At 35.1% G+C, this 19,259-nt stretch overlaps 1 protein-coding gene across 1 annotated transcript in view; it reads right to left on the bottom strand.

The window, feature by feature from the left end:
* Positions 1 to 18,569, bottom strand: part of LOC134535867 (uncharacterized) — a 34,860-nt gene extending 16,291 nt beyond the window's left edge. Inside the window, exons 1-6 of the mRNA XM_063375207.1 lie at positions 18,378 to 18,569; positions 15,996 to 16,121; positions 13,701 to 13,833; positions 12,601 to 12,774; positions 7,312 to 7,465; positions 2,530 to 2,674 (exon numbers count right to left, since the gene is read on the bottom strand). Coding sequence (XP_063231277.1) covers positions 2,530 to 2,674; positions 7,312 to 7,465; positions 12,601 to 12,774; positions 13,701 to 13,833; positions 15,996 to 16,121; positions 18,378 to 18,383 — 738 coding nt within the window. The 5' untranslated portion in view covers positions 18,384 to 18,569. The remainder of the gene's footprint in view (positions 1 to 2,529; positions 2,675 to 7,311; positions 7,466 to 12,600; positions 12,775 to 13,700; positions 13,834 to 15,995; positions 16,122 to 18,377) is intronic.
* Positions 18,570 to 19,259: the final 690 nt, after the last annotated feature.

Below are 19,259 nucleotides of genomic sequence, written 5' to 3'. Positions count from 1 at the left end.
GAAGTTTTTTTACCATAACCTTTGGACAAGTCCTAACATAATTTTTCAGTAACAGGACAGAATTTTCTGGTACTTTCTCTTTCTTGATGGCATGGCGTACTGCATAACCCAACTTGATATTGTTAGCAGTCAATAGATTTTCCTGGTTATCTACATCCAATCGAGATACATTGCGTTTGTCCCTAAAGCTCTTCAGTACCTCTGGTTTCACAAACTTTCCTGCCAAAGTTAACAAAATGTCTAACAGTGAAACATAGAGAAAAAGTGCCATGGGTGCTTCACTTTGGAACATTGTAAGAAACAATTCCAGCTCTGATGCTAAAGAGTGGAAGAATGTCAATTTTACTTCTAGAAGACTATCTTCAAGAGTACTTTTCACTACATTGAAAGAGACAGATGAAATAGAAACTTCACTAACAAATTTATTTGGGTGGGGTAACATTTTCATGGCACGCTCAGCAACTGCAGTATTTTCTAACCATCTGATTGCACAAAATTTCTTGGGAAAAAGCTCTGATCCAGTTATTCTAATGTAATCTTCCCTCCATGCAGGTACATGCTTAAACAAAAAGTAACTGTGCCTCAAAAAAATTAACAACGTCCCATTGTGTAGCATAAATTCCAGTTTTGAAAGCACCATGGGCCGTATGAAGCCCACAGCTACCAATTTCTAGCAATTATGGCGAATATTCACCAAAAGTGTCTGTGATACGTATTTTCAAAGCTAACAAAAATGCCCAGTTTACGATGGGAGCATCCATAGATACTTAAAATTAAATGCACCTGTCCGTATAATCCGAACGTGGGAAGCATATGCCACAGCACATACGTCAGCAGGATAACAGACCAGCTTAAACCAGTTTGTATCACGTGATTTTACACCACTTCCGAATCCGAAAATGGACGTGGGAACTGTTCATTATTTGCCATTCAAAAATAAAAATGGGAGGGGATACACTTGATGCTACGTTAATGCAACCTGATCAATAAACAAAAAAAAATTGCCAACTACAACCTACCAAACAAAAATTCCCTGATTTTTCCCTGATCATTCCCAGGTTTTCCAGGGTCAGTAGACACCCTGCAAATAATGTGTGATTATGAATAAAAATTTATTAAAAAATAATCTATTTTTATGTATAACATCGGTTAGATTAAAAATAAAATGTCAAACACGAAAATATTTCTGGTTTATGAAAAACGGAATCTGCCAGGTTTTTCATTTGCTTGCATTTTACAACATTCTATTTTGAATCCATACAATTTTAATCTTTTATCAAGCATATATTTAGTCTCAATTTTAAATTACTATCTCATGCATTAATTTTCCTTGGACTCTTGCGACGTGTGAAATTCATTGAATGTTTAGATTTGTTTAGAAAAATATCCTTTATTCGTAAAATATTTTTCTTTTATATTGGATTCAAAATTTTATTTAATTAAAAAAAATGATTTAAAGATGCCTAGTACATATGTTAAGAGATGCTCATTTAGCATTTACTTAGAAAAAAGTTAAAAAAAATACATTCTTTCAATGTTATTAACATCTTAGGATGTAATAAAATAACTGTCAAAACTCGTATGTTTCTTCAGTCACTATGTATGGGATTTTATATGTCACAATGTATTAACTTGGTGGTATTGTTTGTAGGTTGGAAAGTTATGATTTCAGGTCATTTTGAATGTTAAAGGCTAAATATAAAAAATCTATTGGTGTTATAAAACAAAGCTTTTTAAAGTTGCAGACATTCATAACTACCTAACCGCATATCTGTGAACATTAGAGCTGCAAGAAAGAAATTTGACACAGCTGTTTAAGTTTCCTGTTTGTTTAAGACGGTGTGGCGGTATATAAACGGCTTGTTTTTTTACCCTCTTGGCACTCTAGCAAGCACATCCACAACGCGGATGTATGGCGCGCAGTATACAAATAAATTACACTAGAATCGTTAAGCACTTAGAAACATAGCTTTTTTTTTAGTAACGCACAAACACATTTGAAAACACTAGGGACAAGATTATATGGTGAATTTCAATTTAAAAAAAACACACCGCCTAACACTGAAATGCGAGTTAATACGTCATATAGCACTTAAACACATATTATATCATGGAATTCGGTAACATTTAATTAAAACTTAAATCCAATCATAAATAAAGTAATCTTATAATGTCTGAAAGTCAAGGATGTCGTTATTTCTGGACAAAAAAAAGTGTACCAAAGTACACGGAACAGAAAAATCGTTATAACTTGTTTCATTGTGCATCACTTATTTAATCACTTTTAAACCACAAATGCTTGCTAATTTATTTTTTATTGTTCTGAGTGATGGTGTTTCAGACCAATTTGTTAAAAATTATTTTATCGTAAAAATGCAACACATAAAATACTACTACCACTGTTTTGTGGAGTAAGTATTACAAAACAGCTTTTATGGAAATAACAACACCGAAATTGTCTGAGCTAGAAATAAAGCTATAAAATCTTGTGTCTACTGATGACAGCAGTGCGCAGCGCTGAAAGGATACGCCCCACTCTGAGCTGCGGTTGAGCAGCGTGTTGAAGAACAGAACCTCGCCCTCCGGCCACAGAACCCTGTTCCAGAACACGGAGTCGACCGCGACGGTGAGAGCCAGGGACAGCAGCCCGGCCGGAACCGCCAGCTTCACCAACCTGCGCACAAACGACACCTTCGTGACACACTGCCCGACAGACTTGAAAACACTAACCGAGAATCCTGGAGGTAATTCTTGTTCACATCTCTGCATATCCCATGCCCTACCTAGGTAGTCAAAACAAAAATGCTAAGTCTAGCAATCAGAATAATATAGATCAAGAGTAGCTCTAGTATCCAATTGAAAATGTGAAAAAAAAGGGGGGGGGGGGGGATGGGTGAGGTAGGTTTATGATGGTTACAGAAAATCTACCAAAAAAATTCCCTGACATTTTCTAGAAATAAAATTTTAGCTTGCAGCAGCATAAATTTAATACACGTGAGTTAAATGCTCAGAAAAATGAAGTCGGCGGAAACAAAACGGACAAGGGCGGTTAAAGCTTAAGTTTGAGGAAACAGCTGAATCATATAACAGCTGAAAAAAATTTCACGTTTGAAACTAAACATTTTGACAGCATAAAATGAGGAAGGAAAAGAAGGAAAAGGTTGCAATGTTTCCAACTACCATGTCGGAGAGAGCCCGCAGACTGAGCGGTCCAAGGGTTTTGCACATGCAGGTAACCGACACAAGCTATCTCACTAGGCGGTCTAGGCCTACATGCATCATGCAATAAGCATCAAAATTTACAATTTTACTTATGCATAGTTTTTGTCTCATTCCCGTTTTAGAATTACAATTTCATTCACTGTGAGGGTTTTTTTTTTTTTTTAATTCCAGGAGGACTCGGACAACTCTGCCTTTCCCCTTTCTTCAGAGATCTACGCCCGTGCACTGTGTCGTGTTCAAATGTTGCTTCGAAGTACATGCTGTGCAAGTGCAACTGAGCTACTTGCAATAGGCAGGTGCTGGCCGCAGCCACCGAGCAGCTGCCGGAAGGTACCATGCTGGTCACAACGTGTTTGGTACTATCGAGAATTTTAAAAAAGTAAACATTTGTTGCATTTTCAGACTAATTAATCACAAACTGAAGACCGAAATTAAAACCAAAAATTATTCCTTGTTATAAACAAAATACTTACATGACATGTAAATATTTATACTGTTTACAAAATAAATATTTTTATTTGCGTATACTCAAAATTGCAGTATGAACATAGATACCTCGGGAATATCTATTCGTTGCTCCTGCGTACAACTAGTACAAATCCAACCGACACACGTCACAAAAAAATGATGAATCATGTTCTCATTTCCCGCATCAAGATAAAACTTGGTTATCTTGACGGCAGTGTCAAGATTCAAAGTGGTCTAGCAGGTGGAAGCAATGCCCTCAGCATACAACTCCAAAACCAAATAACCTATGTAATAGTTTCACCAAAATTACCACTTACTGTGTAAATAAAATAATAAATGGCAAATTTTAATTGCAGCTTCAAATACTTTTATAGCTACAACTTATTTTTGCCCCAGCTAGAGTAATTACTAATAAGCAAATTACTGTCAACATCAGAGAGGAGAAGAAAAATAAAATAGTAAAATATAAGTATCAGTGTATCTTCATCTATTTAGTCCCTATGTAAGTAACAGGACTGTGTTACCTTATCATATGACCAATGGTTACACATAAATGCACATATTTTAATCTCTTTCCAAAATTCATCTGGACTTTCCTATATCAATACTGTTTCAAAGGTTATAGTGAACATAACATTTAAAAAATTGAAAATCAGTTACGTTTTATTATTCTTAAAGAAACAGAACTCAAACTTGACTGTCTTGAAATTACTAAAATTACTACAACATTTAATACAACATAACATAAAATTAATCAATATCAAATTCTTACTTTGATATTACAATTTAAAATAATAAATAATTTGTGCACATTAACGAGCAACCCATAGCCTGTGTATGTGGTCATACGAAAAAACTTCCAGGACTATTGATGACCTACAAACAGTTTGTTGGTACACTAAACAGACGGTGTATTGAAGACTCTCGATCGTCGGTTGAGCAGTAGCGGTACTCCTCCCTAAGACTACTGGGTGGAAATCACAGTTGACAGGCGGCTGAAAGAACGAATGCTAAAATATTGCAGCCGAAGATCTTGTAGTTCGCAGCTTTACAAAGTACGTGGACCCCAGGTGCTGCTAACGACAAATAAGTGAAGTGGTCTCACCAAGGACAAGGAAAAAAAAGAAGGAAGAAATCGCGGCAGTTGCGGGCATCTTCTTGTCTTCCATGTGGGTTTCTAAAAGACTCAGAATTGCCCCACGCACGGAAGACGCCTTCCTTGAGACTTGCTTTCTGATTGCAATCTCCTCATTCTTGTTGGGAACTTACCTTTCAACGTCGTTAAGCCTGCTAAGAGCAACAAAGCTCAGGTAAACTTTGGATAAAAACATACTACAGACGTAGATATATGAAGGGTTTCTCGCCAAGCAGCTTCTCTAACATAAAATACTTTACATGAACATATTAATAAACAATAATTAGATAAATAATTTGTCCAATAATAATAATAAATAATCAATATGCACAATTTATGAAATAAACACTGGAACCCACAAATATGCTGTGGTTTTTAACACAAATAGCCATTTAAAAGAAACTGCAATAGATTCAATTTCAGTTAAACAATAAAGTAAGAAACAAACAACTGCTCTCGATCAGGTTCATTTTAGAGATTGTATAGTCTATACAAAGGAAAAACACGCCATTAATGATTAATAATAATTTGGAATAAATTTTAAAAATGATTGTTGGATGGTAAAAAAAAAAAAAAAACAGCAGAGTACAGTAAAAACACTTTAATCTGGAATGTTAGGGACCACAACCATAACAGAATAGCAATTTTTCTCTGGATTATGAAATTTAAATATAATTTTAATGGGAATACCCAAAAAATCAACTGTCATACAAAGATAAATTAAAATAGGTGTGTTAAGCTGTCTTATGGCTGTAAAGTGTATGTACACAGTTATGCAAACATAATCAGGGTGTTCATACAAATATTTAATAAAATTTTCCCTCACCAAAATTTCACATTTCCCAGACTTAAAAAAAAAAAAAAAAAAAAAAATAGAGAGCCTTTTAGTACTCACCAAAGATGTGTAAGCATTTAACCTTGGTAACAAAAAAACACATGTTGCAAACAAACTTAATACAAAATTCGGACATAAAATTTACAGTAGAATTATTTAAAATAATGATGAGTGCGATACATAAACTAGTAAATAAAATAGTCACTTTACAATTTCTGGAAGTGAATCCACTCACTTTTTGCGCTCTCCGCTAAAATTTGCTGCCTGAATCGTAAATGTTGCTTGCCACCATTGAACACAGATAATAATTAGCAGCATGAAACAATTTTTAACTATTAGAAACGGCTCTGATAAAACCCTGGCTTTGGACCTGATTTTCGGCAAGAAATTTTACTAAAATACTTCCCATCTTGTTAAAGATCACTAAACTGTTAATACTGTAACGTTTCAGCACATGTTATAAGTTACATACTTCTATGGTATTACTACTAAAATATTAACATGTATTATAACACTAAGTTTTATGTTTGAATATTTGTTTTTGCTTAAACAACTGAAATCAGTCTGTAAATACTGCCTACAAACAAAACTTAACCTTACTGAGCTGATTCATTATCATCATCATTATCATTACTACATTAAAACGAGTAAAAAAAAATCCAGTGACAAGATTCAAAACACGTTCCTTGAGGTTACCTAGTGCGGGTCCTACCACTGTGTTACTAAGCCTAATGGGAATTTAGAAGGATAATATGTATAACAATCATTATAATGACAGTTTTGATATTTTAAACTTGAGATTTCTTTTTACAATGACTATTTTAGTTCAACAAATATATTCCAAGGTAGTTTCACAATCAATTTCATTTGGCACGTTTGGTACGTGCCCTAATGTTTACGGACGTGACTACATACGGGTTTATGTTGCTACACATGGGTCTGCCATCTTTGCGAGATATTTTCTTTCATCGATGTCAGTTCCATTTTCACGAAATTATCCCAACTAATTGGATGTTTACACATTAATAATTTATTTTTTTGCAATTTTGTTTTTAAAGAATTAAATAAACTCCACCATCCCCATAGATGACCTACTTCTCTCCACACTTTATTTCAAACAGATATTACTAAGAAACAAAACACCATCCGAAGAAAAATTCTTTCATAGTCTCTATGATGGCATATGGGAGCATGAGATTCTACCCTCAAATTTCTAACACTGAGGAATTTCCATGGCTTTACCACAGCGGCACAGCAAGCGGGTGGCAGGGATGGCCGGAGCAGGGGGGGGGAGGGGGTACACTGCCGCGACGGTTTCGCGGTTACTGAACCCTCCCCCCTCTCTTTTAATCCAAGAGGGGGTGCCATTTTCAAATTCGGCCAGGGGCGCCAGTCACCTTAGCTACGCCACTGCTTTACCACGATTTTGAGTCAATCCTCTGGCTTTCCTTGACCAATTCTAACATCTCTGACACGCTGGTAATGCTAGGAAATAAGAATCCAGGTCAAAAAAAAACCTGAACGCAAGCGGCCGTATCAGCAGAATGTGATGAGCCTTGCAATTGCCTATAACTGTAGGAAGACGCGACTTGCGGACGTGGGGGGGGGGGGGGGGGGGGGGGGAGACAGCCGGAGAGCACGACCTACCTACCGCAACGGGTGCAGCCTCCCGCCGGCTAGGTCCTCGAGCAGGACCACCCCCAGGAAGAGCGCCAGCTCCGCCCTGAAAACAACGATGGCCGCGGCCGACGAGAAGACGAAGTGCGCGTGCCGCTGCCTGATCCAGCTGTGCAGAGCAAACAAAACTGAAATGATAGAGGAGAGTCAGGAAGCCGTCTGCTGCGGCCCACACCACTCAAACACTTTACACTGCCACTGCCATTGTGTACTACGCTGTGCACTTTAAACAATAACGCACCACACATCTCAACAGATTTATTACTTTTACTAGAGACAAGATTTTATGGTTTAATTTTTAGGCCAATTTTGTTTTTTAAAACATGAGATTTCGGTGTTATAGTTTTCATTTTTCATTAATTCCGTTTATTCATAAAGATGGCATATTATTGGACACATTTGAGAATGACACATAAATGTTTTACGAGACTTATTTTACCAAAAATGTGTCATTCTGAAAGATAGATGATACACTTAGAACAATAAAAATAAATCTGCAATGTACCGATGTCGTAATATAAAAATGAATTACTAGTAACAGTTGTGCGATCAAAAAAAAAAGTAAAATAAATTTTTCAAATCTACTTTTTTGTAAAAACTTCATTCTGAATACATTACATTAATGGAATATATTATGTTTTGTGATCAGAGTTAAGTTTTGATTAGAAATGCTGATTAATTTCATGATAGTAGTTGCAGTTTGGTGCTTTATGGTGTATTTACTTAAATTTCAATGTTATATTGTGTATTATAATGCTTTTTGGTGTTATTTCAGTTTTATCGCAATTCACCATATAATCTTGTCCCTAATTATACAAATACAAGTAAAAAAAAAAAAGAGTGGACATCCTTTACGTTTGTTCAAAAATAAAACTTCACAGATAGACAGATAGGGAAAATTTTTATGACACAAAAATATTCGAAACGAGTAGAAAAATGCAAATAGTGTATACAAGCATACTGGCATGCGAGTGCGAAAGTATTTGAGTGAGCAAGTACGTCAGTGAGCAAGCATTTCAAATGGCAAGTAAGCTTGTGTGCAAGAATACAAATACGCAGGTGCACAAGTTTTTCTACAATGCACACATGCCAGTTGCCGTCTCAAGTGTTTCCGGCAAGTGATTTGATAGATAAAATATGATACATAAATTCACCTTCAATAAAATACACCACAGATGTTTACACTGGATGTTCAAAAAATTTGTAAAAAACAGGAAATTCTGCGAAGAGTCTTGAAGTTGTTCGACTTACCACTTCACTTGTTATCCTCCCCCTCCCCCCCCACCCCCCAATTTTTACTTATTCTACTGACTCTAAAGAAGTCTCACTTAAATTTTTTACTAGACATGATTTAATTTAAATTTAATAATATGAGCTTGCAAACATGTTAAGTGTTGAATTATCTAGTGTCTGTTATAGTTTAGTAGTCATATCCATCTTACTGTAATTGTTATTGTCTTATTTCGTGTTTATGTTTATGTATTAGTTTTTGTATTGTGCCAACTATTTAAGGCTTCTCTGCTATTGGCAAGCATGTCACAAATTAAAACAAATAAAAAGAAGATAACAGGTTTGTTATGACAAAAAATATTTAGTTTAAATTTGAACCACTGCAACTTTTTTTGCTGCAAACAAAACTGTTGTTTGAAATATACATTCACAGTTAATAGAAGCTTGCATTAGTCATTGAAATATTTTCCTATAGAGTCAAAGTAAAATTTGTGTTACAAAGCAAAGCACAATGTCAAAATAATCTAAATATTTCGAAGAACATTTTTGTTAGCAATAATAATGTTCATGATATTTAATGTTACTGTTGAATTAATGGAAGATTTGTTCAATTCAAAGAACAGTTGTATTATTATTATTATTATTTTTTTTTTGCGCTACAGAACATTTTATCAAAATGTAAGCCACAGTTTTTTTCAAATTCAACCATGATCAAGTGCATATTTATAAGGGAGTAAAGGAGAAGCCTATGCTTCGAAATTTTCTAGGACTATTCTTGGGTTCAAAAGTATGATTCCAAGGATCAGATTTACAATACGTTCTGACATTTAGAGATGCGAGTATGAAACTTTTCTAAAGTAAATTTTCCATTCGGAACATTTTCTGAAAATAACTAACTACAAATTTTTCCAGTGGGTAATTTTACTATTTTTCCATAAACAACATAGATTTACATAATTTAAGATAGGTTAATAAATTTTATTCTACAATTTCATTCCTGCTGACTGGTGGGTACTGTTTAAAAAACAAATATTTTGTTTCTATCAGTTGGTAAAAGAGAGCGTGGGTCTTACCCAACTAAAAAATATTAAGTGAGCCACTAGGTTATAAAGAAAGACAAATTGTATAATTTATTTGGTTCTGTATTTATTAAAAGAAAAGGTGATAAAATTTATTCATGTGTTTCATTGGAAGTATACCACGTTGGAAAATTTTCCAGTTTTGCAGAAAATTTTCCGGTAAATTATACTTTTTGGAAACACTAACATCTTTACTGATATCAGTTAAGATTGTGTGTTTCATATTCAGATAAAATCAGATACATAAAACATTAAAGACAATGATTAAAAAATGTACAAAAACATTATAGAGTAAATAAATCTTCTTAGGAATTTTTGTGAATGTTCGAAACTTTTCAGTAATAACTGTGAATTTAACTATTAAAACATACATTAAGCAATAATAACTGTTATCCAGATTTCAAGGCAATAATACCCAAACACATTAATTAATCAATACTGTTACTTGTACATCATTACATTACACTGAGATATTCTACTCTCAAAAACATTTAAAATTCATTCATGACTTTAAGGGTTCAATAATGTGGGGAATAAAGGAATTCCAAGGATGCCACTAATCTGTTTTTACATTTTGGTCACATGGCAGTGGGTATTAAGGGTTGTGGTGGAAACCAAACCAGAGAAGATTGTTTAATTTTTTTCATCCCATACCTTGACACTGATGCAGCACATGCAGTGAAGGGCAAAATATATGCACACACACTGGATGGCAAGATGGGTTAAGAGAAAATTTGTCTCGTGTCTACCAGCAAATTAAAACTCTAGTCCATTCTATACAATTTCAAAGGGTTGTGCTCAAACACGATACTGTAAAAGCCATTAACAGAGAGAGCAATGTCAAACGGTGAGCTGAATATGCTGCAGCTGGATTTTGGGGAGAAAATGTTGGTACTGAGTGTCTCAGAGTAAAAAAATTTCTGAATTTTTTTCAACACCTTTTTTTTATTTTTTTTTTTATTTTGTATATATCATGGCTATTGTTCCTATATAATATGCAAAATTAAACATAAAAACATAAAACAAAATAGATCTAACATTCGCAAGACCCCTATTTTTTTTAATGTTTGAAAGATAAAACCTTTACCATAAATAATTTCCGTATGAATTAAGTGAACAATCTTCAACTAATCATATTTAATGTGCTACATACCACTCAAATGAAGCATAAGAAAACAAAATGCAAGTTAGTAAAAGACTGTTGTAAGTTATTTTTATGAATTTTATCAAGGTTTCTGTTTATTTTGCGAGGTTTTTTTGACTATCCCTCCATTTTCCTAAATTGTTTGTGACTTCTGTAACCACCTGAAATGGGAGAATTCGGAACTATCCTTTTAATTTTTCAAATACTAAGCCACAGCTTGAGAATGAGCATTTCATGGCTAGAGACAAGATTTTATGGTTCTATTTTAAGGCAAATTTAATTTTTAAGAGGAGATTTCGGTGTTATTGTTTTTATTTTTGTGAACTCTTGTTTATTCATTAAGATACCTAACATTTTTTTTAACAAATACGACTCTTAAATGTTAAATGACACTAACTTCATCAAAACAGTGTCATTTTGACAGCTACATGATGCACTTTTAGAATATAATAATTTGTAACAAGCAAGTCTAACTACTAGGGACAAAAAAAAGAGTAAGCATTGGTGTGTTTTAAAAAGGTACCAATGTTGTAATATAAAAATTAGTTGTTAATAATAGTTGCAACAATAAATTAAAAAAAACAAGAATAAAAAAAAGCAAAAAAAAACTTCCCAATCTATTAAGTACATAATTTTGGTACAAACTCCTTGCTAAATAATTTACGTTCATTAAAATTCAATGTACCGTATTTACTCGTATAATCGTCGCCAGCGCATAATCATCGCACACAAATTTATTGACGGCGACAGGCACGATCGGAACAGCCGTAAACACAATGGAACAGCCTGCTTTCATGTGGCGTGGCCGTATGGGAGGAAGGAATGTGAGTGCGGGCTATCAAATATAGTTTACTTGGAACCAGGCAGAGTGCGCGCGCTGAATGCAATCGGCGACCTATCGATATCCGTACTTGACTACGTGCGCGCACTCTATACAGGCATCAACATAACCAAATACAGCGGTGACGTATTGATATCCATATTCTACTACGTGCGCCCACACTATACATGCATCAACATAACCAAACAGAGCGGCAATGGAAAAAAATGATTGAAAATTTAACTGAAAGAGAATTTACACATCAGAAAACTTCATATTCATGTTAATTAAACAAATAAATGGTAATTTCTCGTCATTAACGAGTTTTACATTAAAAAAAAAATTTGGTAAAAATTGCTGCGACTATTGTGCGAGTATATACGGTATTAAAATATTACGTCTTTGTAGTTTTAATTGAGTTTTGATTGAATTTGCATATTAATTTCATGATTTTTGGTTGCATTCAAATGCTTTATGGTGTATTAACATGCATTTCAGTGTTATATAGTGTACTGATAGCTTTTCGGTGTTATTTCAGTTTTATTGCACCGAAATGCAAGATATAGCATGTCATTAAGTAGCACTTAACCAATACTTAATTCAAAACATTAAAAAAAGAAATCTTTTTATGTTTAAAAATCAAGGTATGTCATTTTCAGGCCAATAATTGTACCAAGTGCATGAATCAGAAACAATTAAAACCAATTTGTTTTATTGTGCATCCCTTATTGAATCAATTTCCAACCATAAATTCTGGCTAATTTATTTTTATTCTGAATGTGTCTGTTTTAGACCGACTTATAAAAAAATTATTTTACTGTAAAAATGCAGCATATAAATTCTACCCCTACTTTGGTAGAGTAAGTATCACAGAATGGCTTCTATGAAATTAAAAGCAGTAACACCGAAAACTTCTGTTGAAAAAACGAAACCGGACTAAAAATAAAACCACGAAACCTTGCCTCCACCCACCGGACGATGGCCGCTCACCGAGAGGCAGCGCCATGATGTTGGGCAGCGGCCGGCTGAGGTAGTACATGAAGTGGTACTGCGTGACGGTCACCGCGACGAACCAGCTGGCCAGCTGGCCGCCGAACACAGACTGCACACTCTGGCGGAACAAGCGCAGGCTGCCCAGCACCATCAGGCCCAGCGTCGCCCTCACTGCAACGCAAGCCCCTCTTCCTCGTCATAGAACCCCCCCACAAACAAAACTGTAAATAACAAGTGTGCGCGTGGAATCCACGTGCGACAAAAGTGAAACATCTTTCTCAGTATATTATCGGCTGAGGTCGCACATTAATACACACATACAAGTATGCAAGCGTTAAATGTTCTATTGCGCAAGAATGGAAGTGTGCAAGTGTAAGGTATGCAAGCAAGCCAGTATGCAAGTCATGCAAGTATGCAAGTCTGCAAGTATGCCGAGTCATTTCTACCTCCACCCTGCTGTCTCCTCCTCTAACGGTTCCCCCACCATTTACCTAACTACTCCCCTCATTCGATCAGAATTTTTGTTAACGCTCGAAAACTGTAGCCCCCTCGGCAAAGAGGTTTCACTTCAAAATGGTTAAAAAGTAAAATATACTTGTAGGGTTCAATATTTAGAGTCTTTAAAAGGGGTGAAGGAGGTTTGAATACATAATGAATAAAATAAAACCATTGCTGGGCAGAGTCTAGAGTGAAACATATCAATAATTGCCTGTAATCTGAATAAAACTCAATAGTGTGAACATACCCGCTGAAACAGTTATGACCTAATCTGTAATCGCCAAATGGTTTCATTTTAAAATAGCTACTTTCCAGATAATTGAATGTCATGTGCAAAGTCATGTTGTCAATGAGGTCATTAGAGACGACAAGGAATAATGGTGAGAAAGGATGATCGATGGAATACTTGGATGGGAAAAATGGAAGTACCCTGAGAAAACTCATCTGCTCAAATGTTTCCCGCTCGAAAAGGAAATCTGGCTCTGACCCAGCTGGGAAGAGAACCTGGATAGTCCAGGGGGCGGGAAAACATGACATCTGACCACTCAGCCACCGCCGGCTACAACAAAATGGAACAAAGAAGTTCGAGAGCACTTTACCTATGTACTGAGACAGAAACTTGGTCATTCCAACAGCATGTGCTATGTAAACCGCAGGAGATGATGCCAAAGCCACAGTCATTGCCCCGAGGAAAGTCCTAGGAACAACGCCCCGGAACTCGTGATGGTCGTACTGAAAAATTAAAAACAAAAAATAAATAAATTAAGTAACTAATGACATTTGTAAACTAGCCTAAGTACAGTTACTTCTAGCTATACAGTTAAAACTCCTAGCTGGAGAGTCAAATTACATGGGTTTGATTCCCTATCGGATTGGGGATTTTCCACCGGAGGGAAATTTTTTTCTTTTTCCTTGTCGTTTTCAGGATTGGGTGTTGTGGTGCCCCTTCGCTTCCCCATTGCAGAAGGCAGTCGAGGGTCATCGGGGAGGCATCTCGCATCGTCTGCCCTAGTCCCAATGCAGTCGTTTCTCCACGGCAGCAATTTTGACGAATGAATGGACTGAAGTTGAACGTCAAGGTTTCCAGAGACGATGATGGCAAATAGATGAGAATGGGGTATTGAAGGGCTGGATGGTTGGGGGAAGCGGGAGATGCGGCAACGTCCTCTTGCTTAAAACCCGGGCGTGAGCCTGCCGAGAACCAAAGCCAGATTGCCCCAATGGAAAGCGAGTATCTGACCACACAACCACGGGGCCCCTTGACAGTCTTCGGGCTGATCAAACCATCACTTACAACAGGGATTACAGGCAGATTGGCATTTTACAGTGAATCCTCATTACCTTAATATAAACCCTGGTAATACAAAACTCTAATTAATACAAAGTGTTTTCACAGTCCCTAGAAATGACATAGTTAAGGTTAATATGTAATACAAAGTGGATTTTGTTCCTCCAAGAGTAAACAATTACATGTGGTAAAGGATGTTTAGTACACATGTCACAAATAATATAACGAATCAATGTGATCTATCAATTATAATAATTCTGATGTCATTGCTTTGGTTCAGTGTAGGTTGGAGAAAAAAAGGTTAGAAATATTATTCTTCCAAATTAATGGTGGTAGTACGTATTTTTTATATTTTTATATAGTAATTATAATAAATTTTGTATAGTTTGGTTAAAACAAACCTCATTATTGCAAAGTGACAAAATAATGGTCCCTTCAGATTTGTTGAGGTTTGATCGTAATTGCATGACATTGTTTTTAACAAAATTTTGAAGTTATTCGATAAAAAAAGGTAGCAAATCCTCGGTTTCTGGAAATCTGGTGTTTTATAATATCCAAGTTGAAGAGAAACATTTCTGTGTTTGGAAGGAGTTGAAATTTCAGATCACATTTATTTCTTATGAGTGTTTTAAATAAAAATTTTTTTTTTGGGAAGTACAGTTTTGTCTAATTGTCAACAGTAAAATATTTGTACCTATTTCCATTAGTTGCTAACTTATCATAATACCCCATCAGATTTTAAAAATGCCAATGCTCAAAGAGCTTCCGATAAGTTAATCATTCCAAGCTAAATACTACTGAAAATCCAAAACACAAATATTACACTGTATTACATTGTGGTATTGACTATTGATTATATACATGACACTGCTTTGAGTTTTAAGTCATTTCTATTGTTCTTACATCTCAACTAAAATCAATGTATTTACATTATGAGATGATAAAACATGGAGTTGTATCATTACAGCATGTCACATACACAGTTTGCAATGTGTATTTTAATGGGCATTTCGAATGCAAGTAAAGATTTGTGATTTTGCTTAGTACTGCTACGTATGAATGAACATACGTGTAATTAACATATTCACACAAACCCTGTTTTCTATATATATATATATATGAAGAGAATAAGTGCAAAAGTTACCTTTGTCATTTATTTCTGAATACACACTTAACTATCTAAAGAATCTAGGATGGTTAAACTCACCCCAGAAGACTATTAAACTAATTTAACAGAAAAAATTGTGATAGGTAAGTTAGTTTCAAAAACCAAAAAATAAAAATTATGCAGTTATGTAGCATGTTTGCTTTACTTGTGCTCCTAGAATATAAGAAAAAAAAGTTACTATAGAAAAATTATAAAAAAAAAATATGATAGGCAACACATTTTAAGAAATGATAACCTGCCTAATACATTTATGTCAAAATAGTGGCATTCAGAAACAAATACAAAAATTTCCTAAATACCAATATGTATTTCGAAACATGGTATATATAAGAACTAAGGAATACCAATCTTGTTTGGTTAAGCAACCATCCTCTTAAACCTTAAACGAAAGCCAGCATTTTGTTAGCTAGCCTAAATTCAACATCACTGTCAACTTACTAGTGTTAGGTTAAATCTATGATACAAAATATCATGCATTGCTTGCAGATTAAAACTCTCTTCAACTTTTGTGTATGGGCAGTACAGCAGATGAATTGCTGCAATTATCAGCATTAATTGGTCCAGCTAGAACAAAACATTCAGACAAATGAATAAATGGACTTCTTTAAAAAAAATTAAAAATAGAAATGAAAGACTTACCAATTAGTAACAACTTAAAATTAATACTTTAAGATTATCTAAATTCAGCACTACAATTGAAATAAAAAAAAAAAAAAAAAAATTCTACCATCCTAGGTGCATCAATAAAAATTTCACATACAGTTAGTTTTATGTATTACATTTATCTACAGAAAGAAGAAAAATAATGAATTAACATTTTAAGACACGATATGGCATTTTAACGTGTGTTTAATTTGGTTCGCAATTAATGACATGAAGAATAAATTAATACTGTAAGGTAAATATGCTATCAGGGCTCAAAAAAGAATGGCACCGGACTAACGCTCATAGCAGCCAGCTGCTGTTACCTGAGGGTCAGCCCCATTGTCCCAACCAGCCTGACGAGTGCACGAGGTGGAACAAGGTGAGAGCGGGGCAGCAGGGGATTCGGGAGCACCCTGAGAACCCCCACTGCCCACAGCAATGCCAGCCGCATTCCCCACTTGTGAAAAATCTGGTTTACAATTCTACCTACTAAAAAAACTAATTTCTTCCACAACAATTTTCATATTTAACAGATCCTACCTACCTTGTCCCACCTTGGGATTAAAGGTTGAAGCCCCTTAGGAAATTTCAATCTGAATATGAGCTACAAGGATGGTGAAACAGACAAGATTAAAGACCCTGGCAAAATGAGAGGAGCACCTTGCCGATTCACACAAAGCTTCCCGTGCCATTATTAAACTTCTGATGGGCTGGCAACAAGCTTTGTAATAAAACAGACGGCATAGTGATCATGATGTTATCATGAGCCGTTATCAGTTATTGCTACGGGAATTAAAATTTTTAGTATAGAATATAACAGCATTATATATTAAAATTTCAATAATTTACAATGTTTCCATTTGTTACTACACCTGTGAACATCAATCACGCTTTTGATTGTTTTGCGTCATTGGTAGTAACCAATAGTTTGAGTAGTGCTGGTAGACTGCAGAACTAAATTTTATTTGGAGTCACATGACAGGCAGCTTAGCCAATCAGATGCCCAATCACCATCGGCAGACTTTCGACTCTTTGTGACAGGGCCTTAAATCTCACGAAGTTAATATATTTATAAGTTTTCACTGGTCTAGTTAAATCATCCGCAACATAAATAATGCCCTACTTTTCAAGTAACATCATGCTGGAATCACAATAACGTGACTGCGCGATGCAAAGTAGGCGATGCGATGAAAAAACAGAGTTTTTGGGAACATACAGTTTTACCTGCACTACAACCAAAAATAAAAGATTGTATGCAAGTTTCGTGCTGTTACATATGCACTAAACATATGAAAGCCATCAAAGCTTGCAGATTTTTAAAATAGAATTATTCAAAAGATTAATTAATTTCCTTCAAATTTAACATTCAATTGAAAAAATCAATCTGCTTAAACACATTTCTGAAATTTCGCAGATAAATTTTGTAAAAGAAACCTTGAAAAGATAATAGAAATACCAGTGTACCAGTTATACCAGCTTTCAAATCAAAACTCTGAGACACATTTCAGTAATGTCATCCCAGTGACATGAAGAAAATAGAAAATATTTCTAATCAGGAATTATTTAACATCTGCCATTTAGTTCTTGCCGACATCACAACTGTGTCAAACGTGATTGGTTAGAAATCTTTGCACTGCCATTGTTACGCTATTGTGGTTCCAGCAATATACTTGCATATTAATTGACAACATGGCAACTTTAAGAGGTTTCAAATGTTTTGAGCAATACTGTATGCAAAATTCTTACACTGATTACATTATTATCGCCGAGAATACTGAACAAATTATCCACTTAATATGTTAAATATAATGTGGTATGGTAGCATTAGTAAATAAAAGAAAACTTTACAAATTACTTGTGCTTAAACTTGCTTTCTGCAGTTAAAGCCAAGTGTTTACGCCGGTCGTATTCTACCAAACACCGAATCTTGGGTTGAACATTATGGACAATTAACAGACAACAATATTGAAATAATCTTAACAATGTATTTGAGGTTATAATTCCATCGGACCGTATGTCGAAACTTAAGCTTGGGTAGGTTTTGACAGATGGAAGGATGACATTTTTACAGGCCAACTAATTAGCTGCAGGTAACATGATTGACGTGGCATGCGGATCATTTAAATCCAGCTTCACTCGAAACTGCAAAAATGTAGAAATGGCGAAAATGCTTACCCCCATTGTGTAGATCTAAGCTAACTAAAATAAATGTATTATCACAAGTCATTAATTAATAAACTATGTAAGAGGCAACGAAAACTATGTTTACATTAATATCCCAAAATAAATTTTACAACACATCACAACACAAATATACCGCACAAGCAGACGACAATTTCCTAGATTATAACAGTTTTGCCAATCTTTCACAGCAAAATTTTATTTCGATTAACTCATAGAAATGTTCAATTTAAAACTTTTTCCGATTGGGTACGACGAGAAAACGTTGAATCAATAGTTTTTTTTTTTAAATCAGTATTGTAATGTTAAACATTTTAGATATATTTTTGGGGGATGCTAATTATAAAAGTATTACAGTTAAATCCTCACTAGTAAAATAACTCAGTTTTCTAAGCTGTTACAAGATTTTTTTTTTTACTTTCCTTTTTCAGAACATAAAGAATTTGCATACAATTTAAAAATTACAATTTGTTTTTCAAACAATTAATTAGGGACCTATCAAACATGGATGGCATAGTATAAATATTACCTGTCTGATGTCAGGAATATTGAATATAATGGACTATTATGCTCGTAATTGGGCTTTCACCTGGTGGCAAGGAGTCCTCCCTTTTCATTCTCTCTCTCTTCCCCCATCCAACCAACCCATTCCACTCCTTTCATGTCCTGCCAAGAAAAGCATACCTACCTACCCCTTTCCGTTAGCCTCCAGTCCCTCTGGAGCTTCCACCCGTGATCTCTCCACCATTTATTCCCACCTCTGTGTATCTTAGTCTCCAGCTGCACCCAGCCCCCCTATCCCATTATCACCTTATACAGTCTAAGTAACCTTTCAACCCTTCTCTTCCCTTGTAATGCTTCCCACCCTAGCTCCTT

Source organism: Bacillus rossius, chromosome 10 (genome assembly GCF_032445375.1).
Source record: "Bacillus rossius redtenbacheri isolate Brsri chromosome 10, Brsri_v3, whole genome shotgun sequence".
Classification (NCBI taxonomy): domain Eukaryota; kingdom Metazoa; phylum Arthropoda; class Insecta; order Phasmatodea; family Bacillidae; genus Bacillus; species Bacillus rossius.
Note: the sequence above shows the minus strand (reverse complement) of the source record. Positions and strands in the feature narration are given on the sequence as shown.